The sequence below is a fragment of the Silurus aristotelis genome, assembly GCF_946808225.1.
Source record: "Silurus aristotelis genome assembly, chromosome: 25".
NCBI classification, from domain to species: Eukaryota; Metazoa; Chordata; class Actinopteri; order Siluriformes; family Siluridae; genus Silurus; species Silurus aristotelis.
The window spans coordinates 19,047,149-19,057,148 of NC_139598.1; the positions used below are offsets into that span (position 1 = coordinate 19,047,149).

Genomic DNA, 10,000 nt, shown 5'->3' on the forward strand with positions numbered 1-10,000 from the left:
TAGATAAGTAGAGGTTCTTCTTGTCTTGCTTGATGTTTGCAGGATGTACACAGTTCCCGAAGGTGAACGGTTAACTCCGCCCTCTGCTGATTCTTCTCGTACTCATCAGCTGGTCCCGAGCACTCGTTATCCTGTGCAGCCGTTCCTCCATGATCAGTTTGTGAACGCTCTCCCTGCGAGTCGATTCTACAGCACAGAGCGTTCCCTGCAGCCCCCAGAAGAATGCGCCGCACCTCACCGCTGGCTCGTGACCTCGGTGCAGCAGCCATACGAGTCAGAGTACCTGCCCTATGCCCTGACCTCACGCGCCCTTACCTGCTACTCCGACTCCGCCTTTGCCTCCATGGCTACAGGGTGGGGCTCAAAGGTCAGCTACCAGAACAAGATACCTGCCAGTTTGCCCTGGTCGCCTCGGCCGAGTAACAACAACAGCCAGGACAAAGCACGTGAAGAGGAGTGGGCGGAGTCTGTGCCATACACACCGGTGTGTAAACGCAGACGTGTGTCACGTGATGAGTCCAGCACTGAAAACTCACCGACGATCAAGTGCGAGGACTCGCGATCAGAAAACTACGGAAAAGACACTTCATCTGGTTCCAAGAGTGTGAGCTGCTGCGCCTTCTACACTGCCACCTAAACACACACTCTCTCTCACACACACACACACACACACACACACACACACACACACACACACACACACACACACACAGACACATAGTATACATGCACATAAATACTGAAACACATGCACACACTTAAACACACACACACACACACACACACACACACACACACACACACACACACACACCATATCATTGAGTAAGCTGTGAACAAACTAGCCAAGTGTTTATCACTTTCTTCCACTCAGTAGGTTTCCTATGTAGGCAGCATTAATACACTTAAAACTACACTCTAAGGTCATTGTGAGGTCGTCTATGTCCAGAGTGCTCAGAGCTCCGTGTAAATCAACACATTTTACTCTTCATTAAATTTCTTATTTACAATTTATTTTAAATTCAGTTCAATACTGAAATTCAGTACTACTAATCTGAGTCACAGCCCAGTTCTGTGTTCATGCTCTTCTGATTTGCTGTCATGCTTTAGCTCTCTGCTGAGTTATTACCCCACCTAGTGGTCACACAGGAACTGCAGGAACTCGATTTTTTATATTGATTTACTCCCTAATTTGGTTTTATCCAGTTCCCTGCCCCATGCTTATCTCCTCCCTTACCAGCCTGGATCAGTGAGGGGTAACACATGCTTCTGCTGTGACACGTGGCATTATAACACAAAGAGAGAAAATGTGCAGAAATCTTTTCCTTCTCACATGCAGGAGCTCAGAGACACCATGATTGGCTGGTGTCACAGTGATTGACAGGTATGTCCCTCCCACCCAGAAAGCACAATCTCCTGGTTTCACTTCCAAGGTTCCTGGTCATGGATGTGGTTTAAACTTGAGTTCTCCTGTACATTTACCCGAACTCTTTTCTGTTACACTCCTGTGTGCAGTAATCACCTCCCCACACAACGGAGGAGAAAAAGAAGAAAACTGTGTTTCCGTTCAGCCAGCGGCCAAGTTCTACAGGCTTTTGTATGTTAGTGAGGAGTGGCACAGGTGGAAATTCTGCAGAAACCTGTTAAAGTCCAACAGCTGAACTACATGATGTCTGAAGGTGCTCATATGGAGCTGCTCCACTGTTCTCTGGATGACAGGAAGATGTCGTCTCTCACACCTTTATACACCAGATCCTTGCAAGACTCCTTCATAAAGCTTCTCCGCATTCTGTATGACATTGTGTTATGTAATGTTGTCCTGTAATATCTCAATGTACATCACCAGCTGCTGCTTCTCTGAGGCTTTAATTTTAGGTCAAAATGATGACAGAATTGTCTTTGTGCTCCTCAAATTGGAAATCATCCTTCTCCAGGAAGCTCTTTTCGAATTAGTAACTGGAGGTTGTTTAGAAGGATTTCTTCTGAAACTGAGATGTTTCTCTTGAAGAAAGTAGCTGGTCTAGGGTTTTGGTTATTAATGTCCTCTAGCTAACACTCAGATTTATGTTTATAGATGAAAAGTCCTTGTGCAGTAACACAACTGCACGAATAGAAGCTGCAGGTGTCTGATTTCTTAAATCTGTTAAAAGTCACATCAATGGGAAATTTCAGGAGAAGCAGAATTGGGATGAAGTTAATTATTCCTTCTGAACAGAAGAGATTTTAATCTGCAGTGTGTGTCGCCAGTCTCGTCCTGAACACCATGCTGTTGTGTGTGATAATCACAGTGTGTTGTGTAATCCACAATCACAACAACATGTAACCTGTAATTCAACATCTGATGCACCAGTGTGTCTGTAACGTGGCTCCCGGACTCTGTGAGGGAAAATCTGTTGTGTTTAATCTGTTTAATTGAGTAAGTAAAGTTTTTCACACATTCTCATCACTTCGCCATGTGTTGGTTTGTGTGTGAGTGCAGCAGTGACACTATTTATTCACATTTAAATTTATTATTTCATTTTATTTTTTACAAATGACAATCAGATTCTGCAGCTGTGATCTTGCAGCATTCAGGAACACAATCTACACAATGAGTGATAAGGGGCATGGGCATGTGTATAGTGTAACCACCAGGGGGCGGCACAGCACAGCGACCACGCCACACATTCTCCTCCTCCTCATCATCTTCATCTTCATCCTCATCACCATAATAATAATAATAAAAATAATAATAATAGTAATAATAATAATAATAATAATAATAATAGTAATAATAATAATAATAATAATAATAATAATAATAGTAATTATAATAATAATAGTAATAGTAATAATAATAAGTGGTTGTTATGAAAAGTATATAATAATTTCTGATCTTCTGTAATCTTCTAAACATCTAAACAATCTTCTGGAACAAAACTGGAGACGAAATGAACGTGTTTTTAATAAACAGTATTTTCTGCTCCTATAATCTCAGTGACCTGCTGAAGCTGTTCATCTGCTGACACAATCAAAAGTGTAATAAACCCCAAATCTCCTGCGCCCCAAAGTAAGAGGGTGGAGGAGTGAGAGGGTGAGAAAGGTGGTTGAGATGGAGAAGGAGGGAGAGGGAGAAGGAGTGAGAGGGAGGGAGAAGGAGTGAGAGGAAGAAGGAGTGAGAGGGAGGGAGAAGGAGTGAGGAAGAAGGAGTGAGAGGGTGAGAAAGGTGATTGAGAGGGTGGAGGAGTGAGAGGGAGAAGGAGTGAGAGGGTGAGAAAGGTGATTGAGAGGGTGGATCAGTGAGAGGGAGAAGGGGTGAGAGGGTGAGAAAGGTGATTAATAGGGAGAAGGAGTGAGATGGTTGAGGAGTGAGAGGGTGAGAAAGGTGATTGAGAGGGAGAAGGAGTGAGAGGGTGAGAAAGGTGATTGAGAGGGTGGAGGAGTGAGAGGGAGAAGGGGTGAGAGGGTGAGAAAGGTGATTGAGAGGGTGGAGGAGTGAGAGGGAGAAGGGGTGAGAGGGTGAGAAAGGTGATTAATAGGGAGAAGGAGTGAGATGGTTGAGGAGTGAGAGGGTGAGAAAGGTGATTGAGAGGGAGAAGGAGTGAGAGGGTGAGAAAGGTGATTGAGAGGGTGGAGGAGTGAGAGGGAGAAGGGGTGAGAGGGTGAGAAAGGTGATTGAGAGGGTGGAGGAGTGAGAGGGAGAAGGGGTGAGAGGGTGAGAAAGGTGATTAATAGGGAGAAGGAGTGAGATGGTTGAGGAGTGAGAGGGTGAGAAAGGTGAGTGAGAGGGAGAGGGAGAAGGAGACAGAAGATCAGAAGATCAGATGAATCGGAACGCGCGTGAGCTCCTTCGTGCGCGTGAACGCTGTGCGCGCGCGCTGTCTGCGGCTCAGATCATCTCGGGCAGAGTCGGAAACAATCCGCTTCAAACCGCGACGGAAAACCGTGAGTAGTGTGTGTGAGCGGTGTGAGGAGAGTGTGTGAGCGGTGTGAGGAGAGTGTTTGAGCGGTGTGAGGAGAGTGTGTGAGCGGTGTGAGGAGAGTGTGTGAGCCCGGCTTTATGGAGTTTTTCTGGTTATAAAGACTGAAAGAAGGTGTGTTTCGGGAAGGAAATAAACCGCCTCAGTGAGGAAAAGCCGCTTCCGCCATCGGAATCAGCGCGAGCAAGAGCTCAGAACAACACACACACTTCCTGTCGAGTCTATGAGGTGAGTTTATACACACACACACACACACACACACACACACTGAGTTTATTCAATATAAAGATGTATAACTCGGGGAGTAAGAGTTAACTTTAAAGGACACGTTAACCTGGGAGTGTGTGTGTGTGTGTGTGTGTGTGTGTGTGTGTGTGTGTGTGTGTGTGTGTGTGTGTGTGGTAAAATGTGTGTGTGTGTGTGTGTGTGTGTGTGTGGTAAAATGTGTGAGCTGTGTGTGTGGTAAAATGTGTGAGCTGTGTGTGTGTGTGTGTGTGTGGTAAAATGTGTGAGCTGTGTGTGTGTGTGTGTGTGTGTGTGTGTGTGTGGTAAAATGTGTGAGCTGTGTGTGTGTGTGTGTGTGTGTGTGTGTGTGTGTGTGTGTGTGTGTGTGTGTGTGTGGTAAAATGTGTGAGCTGTGTGTGTGTGTGTGTGTGTGTGGTAAAATGTGTGAGCTGTGTGTGTGTGTGTGTGGTAAAATGTGTGTGTGTGTGTGTGTGTGTGTGTGTGTGTGTGTGGTAAAATGTGTGAGCTGTGTGTGTGTGTGTGTGTGTGTGTGTGTGTGGTAAAATGTGTGAGCTGTGTGTGTGGTAAAATGTGTGAGCTGTGTGTGTGTGTGTGTGTGTGGTAAAATGTGTGAGCTGTGTGTGTGTGTGTGTGTGTGTGTGTGTGTGTGGTAAAATGTGTGAGCTGTGTGTGTGTGAGCTGTGTGTGTGGTAAAATGTGTGAGCTGTGTGTGTGTGGTAAAATGTGTGTGTGTGTGTGTGTGTGTGTGTGTGTGGTAAAATGTGTGTGTGTGTGTGTGTGTGTGTGTGGTAAAATGTGTGAGCTGTGTGTGTGTGTGTGTGTGAGCTCTGTGTGTGTGTGTGTGTGTGTGTGTGTGTGTGGTAAAATGTGTGAGCTGTGTGTGTGTGTGTGTGTGTGTGTGGTAAAATGTGTGAGCTGTGTGTGTGTGTGTGTGTGTGTGTGTGTTAAAATGTGTGAGCTGTGTGTGTGTGTGTGGTAAAATGTGTGAGCTGTGTGTGTGTGTGTGGTAAAATGTGTGAGCTGTGTGTGTGTGTGTGTGGTAAAATGTGTGAGCTGTGTGTGTGTGAGCTGTGTGTGTGTGTGTGTGGTAAAATGTGTGAGCTGTGTGTGTGTGTGTGTGTGTGTGTGTGTGTGTGTGTGTGGTAAAATGTGTGAGCTGTGTGTGTGTGTGTGTGTGTGTGTGTGTGTGTGTGTGGTAAAATGTGTGAGCTGTGTGTGTGTGTGTGTGTGTGTGTTAAAATGTGTGAGCTGTGTGTGTGTGTGTGTGTGTGTGTGTGTGTGTGTGTGTGTGTGGTAAAATGTGTGAGCTGTGTGTGTGTGTGTGTGTGTGTGTGTGTGTGTGTGTGTGTGTGTGTGTGTGTGTGTGTGGTAAAATGTGTGAGCCGTGTGTGTGAAATCTCAGTAAACACTGCTGTTCCTGTCAGTTCCAGATGAGCTCTGTGTAGATCACCAGCTTCATCTCCACTTTTACTCAGCGTTCATCTCACTGAGGTCTCCTGTACAACACACACACTCGCACTCACCTTAACGCACAACTAAACACATCTACACACACACACACACACACACAAATAAGCACTATACCTGAACACATCTGAACACACAAACACACACATTACACACACCTTATCATACACAACCAAGTTATTGCTGTTTGTGGTTAATAATAAAAACCATTAAACACAGAATACAGCAAATATGCAGCGCACACACACACACACACACACACACACACACACACCCTACATGATACTATACACTTTCCTCTTCTTGTTGTTGTGTTGTTTTGTGTGACACAGATTCAGTTCAGTAAACATGATCACAAAGAGATTTGAGCTTTAATATTTTACTGTATACATCACTAAATAAACGGTTGCTCACCCACCACGACACCCACCCACCACGACATCCACCCACCACGACACCCACCACCCGCCACGACACCCACCCGCCACGACACCCACCCACCACGACATCCACCCACCGCGACATCCACCACGACTCCCACCCACCACAACACCCACCACCCACCACGACACCCACCCGCCACGACACCCACCCGCCACGACATCCACCCGCCACGACACCCACCCGCCACGACACCCGCCACGACACCCACCCGCCACGACATCCACCCACCCGCCACGACATCCACCCACCCGCCACGACATCCACCCGCCACGACATCCACCACGACACCCACCCGCCACGTCATCCACCACGACTCCCACCCGCCACGACATCCACCACGACTCCCACCCGCCACGACATCCACCACGACTCCCACCCGCCACGACACCCACCCGCCACGTCATCCACCACGACTCCCACCCGCCACGACATCCACCACGACTCCCACCCGCCACGACACCCACCCGCCACGACATCCACCACGACACCCACCCGCCACGACATCCACCACGACACCCACCCGCCACGACATCCACCACGACACCCACCCGCCACGACATCCACCACGACACCCACCCGCCACGACATCCACCACGACTCCCACCCGCCACGACATCCACCACGACTCCTACCCACCACGACACCCACCCGCCACGACATCCACCACGACACCCACCCGCCACGACATCCACCACGACACCCACCCGCCACGACATCCACCACGACACCCACCCGCCACGACATCCACCACGACTCCCACCCGCCACGACATCCACCACGACTCCCACCCGCCACGACACCCACCCGCCACGTCATCCACCACGACTCCCACCCGCCACGACATCCACCACGACTCCCACCCGCCACGACACCCACCCGCCACGACATCCACCACGACACCCACCCGCCACGACATCCACCACGACTCCCACCCGCCACGACATCCACCACGACACCCACCCGCCACGACATCCACCACGACACCCACCCGCCACGACATCCACCACGACACCCACCCGCCACGACATCCACCACGACTCCCACCCGCCACGACATCCACCACGACTCCCACCCGCCACGACTCCCACCCACCATGACACCCACCCGCCACGACATCCACCACGACTCCCACCCGCTACGACACCCACCCACCACGACACCCACTACGACTCCCACCCACCACGACACCCACCCAGTGTGTGTGTGTGTGTGAGACAGTGTGTGTGTGTGAGACAGTGTGTGTGTGTGAGACAGTGTGTGTGTGTGTGAGACAGTGTGTGTATGTGAGACAGTGTGTGTGTGTCAGAGAGTGTATGTGAGAGAGTGTGAGTGAGTGTGTGTGTGTCCACTGTGAGAGACATAATCTAAAAAAAAAAATCCTGAAATCACAATATATGATTTTTAACTATTTATTTGTGTGATGCAGCTGCAAATAAGTATTTGAACACCTGAGAAAGTCAATGTTAATATTTGGTACAGGAGCCTTTGTTTGCAATTACAGAGGTCAAACGTTTCCTGTAGTTTTCACCAGGTTTGCACACACTGCAGGAGGGATTTTGGCCCACTCCTCCACACAGATCTTCTCTAGATCAGTCAGGTTTCTGGCCTGTCGCTGAGAAACACGGAGTTTGAGCTCCCTCCAAAGATTCTCTATTGGGTTTAGGTCTGGAGACTGGCTAGGCCACGCCAGAACCTTGATATGCTTCTTACAGAGCCACTCCTTGGTTATCCTGGCTGTGTGCTTCGGGTCATTGTCATGTTGGAAGACCCAGCCTCGACCCATCTTCAATGCTCTAACTGAGGGAAGGAGGTTGTTCCCCAAAATCTCGCAATACATGGCCCCGGTCATCCTCTCCTTAATACAGTGCAGTCACCCTGTCCCATGTGCAGAAAAACACCCCCAAAGCATGATGCTACCACCCCCATGCTTCACAGTAGGGATGGTGTTCTTGGGATGGTACTCATCATTCTTCTTCCTCCAAACACGTTTAGTGGAATTATGACCCAAAAGTTCTATTTTGGTCTCATCTGACCACATGACTTTCTCCCATGACTCCTCTGGATCATCCAAATGGTCATTGGCAAACTTAAGACGTGCCTGGACATGTCAAGTCAAGTCAAGTTTATTTGTATAGCGCTTTTCACAACAGACATTGTCTCAAAGCAGCTTTACAGAAAACAACAGTGAAGGTGAAGGTGTGCGTTTGTCCCTGATGAGCAGCCGTGGCGACAGTGGCAAGGAAAAACTCCCTTAGATGATATGAGGAAGAAACCTTGAGAGGAACCAGACTCAAAGGGGAACCCATCCTCATATGGGTGACATCAAAAGTTTGGTCATAAATCTTTCAACAATACAGAACAATTTGTGATCATCATAGATCCAGCATCAGCTTCTCCATGCCAGGGCCTTTAAACACTCGGCATCTACTTCTCCATGATCATCCATAGGTCCATAATCTTCACGAGGTGGGACGTGACTGGAGCTGGCCAAACCTCAGGAAGCCTCGGGATGGGGAGAGAAAGAGAAGCAGTGGAGAGGAATTAGCGTAGCTGCTGTTCATGATATTAACAGCACAAGTTGATAATGTGCATGTGATCAGATGTTCTGGAGCACAAGGTTGTGATGTGATGTGTGTGATGTGTGTTATGTGTAGGCTTTGCTAAAAAGATATGTTTTTAATCTACACTTAAACTGGGAGAGTGTATCTGAACCCCGAACACTGTCAGGAAGACTATTCCAGAGTTTAGGAGCTAAATGTGAAAATGCTCTACCGCCTTTAGTGGACTTTGCTATTCTAGGAACTACTAGAAGCCCAGAGTTTTGAGATCTCAGGGAGCGTGACGGATTGTAGCGTGTTAAAAGACTGGATAGATACATGGGAGCCAAACCATTTAGTGCTTTATAAGTGAGTAGCAGTAGTTTGTAGTCTATTCGAAACTTAATAGGAAGCCAATGTAGGGACGATAAGATTGGGGTTATATGATCGTATTTTCTTGACCTAGTAAGAACTCTTGCTGCTGCATTCTGAACTAACTGAAGCTTGTTTATTAATGATGCAGGACATCCACCTAGTAATGCATTACAGTAGTCTATTCTAGAGGTCATAAACGCATGGACGAGCTTCTCTGCATCAGGGACGAGCTTCTCTGCATCAGAATGTGCTGGTTTAAGCAGGGGAACCTTCCGTGCCATGCATGATTTCAAACCATGACGTCTTAGTGTATCACCAACAGTAACCTTGGTGGTCCCAGCTCTTTTCAGGTCATTGACCAGCTCCTCCCGTGTAGTTCTGGGCTGATTTCTCACCTTCCTTAGGATCATTGAGACCCCACGAGGTGAGATCTTGCATGGAGCCCCAGTCCGAGGGAGATTGACAGTCATGTTTAGCTTCTTCCATTTTCTAAAGATTGCTCCAACAGTGGACCTTTTTTCACCAAGCTGCTTGGCAATTTCCCCGTAGCCCTTTCCAGCCTTGTGGAGGTGTACAATTTTGTCTCTAGTGTCTTTGGACAGCTCTTTGGTCTTGGCCATGTTAGTAGTTGGATTCTTACTGATTGTATGGGGTGGACAGGTGTCTTTATGCAGCTAACGACCTCAAACAGGTGCATGTAATTTAGGATAATAAATGTAGTGGAGGTGGAGATTTTAAAGGCAGACTAACAGGTCTTTGAGGGTCAGAATTCTAGCTGATAGACAGGTGTTCAAATACTTATTTGCAGCTGTATCATACAAATAAATAGTTTAAAAATCATACATTGTGATTTCTGGATTTTTTTTTAGATTATGTCTCTCACAGTGGACATGCAGCTACGATGACAATTACAGACCCCTCCATGATTTCTAAGTGGGAGAACTTGCAAAATAGCAGCGTATTCAAATACTT

The 10,000-nt window shown here is 47.7% G+C and overlaps 2 protein-coding genes across 5 annotated transcripts in view; both read left to right on the forward strand.

The window, feature by feature from the left end:
- Positions 1-2,443, forward strand: part of eomesb (eomesodermin homolog b) — an 11,054-nt gene extending 8,611 nt beyond the window's left edge. The window contains exons 6-8 of one of the 3 annotated variants that reach the window (XM_083529275.1): positions 43-604; positions 1,340-1,384; positions 1,516-2,443. In XM_083529275.1, the coding sequence (XP_083385401.1) occupies positions 43-604; positions 1,340-1,381 (604 nt within the window). In that variant the 3' untranslated portion in view covers positions 1,382-1,384; positions 1,516-2,443. Of the gene's footprint in view, positions 1-42; positions 605-1,339 lie in introns of all 3 variants that reach the window. The other 2 variants (XM_083529274.1, XM_083529276.1) reach the window with 2 other exon arrangements.
- Positions 2,444-3,790: 1,347 nt separating this feature from the next.
- Positions 3,791-10,000, forward strand: part of kdf1a (keratinocyte differentiation factor 1a) — a 12,134-nt gene continuing 5,924 nt past the window's right edge. For both annotated transcript variants that reach the window (XM_083529291.1, XM_083529292.1), the window contains exon 1: positions 3,791-4,187. The gene's annotated coding sequence lies outside the window, so the exon portion shown is untranslated. The remainder of the gene's footprint in view (positions 4,188-10,000) is intronic.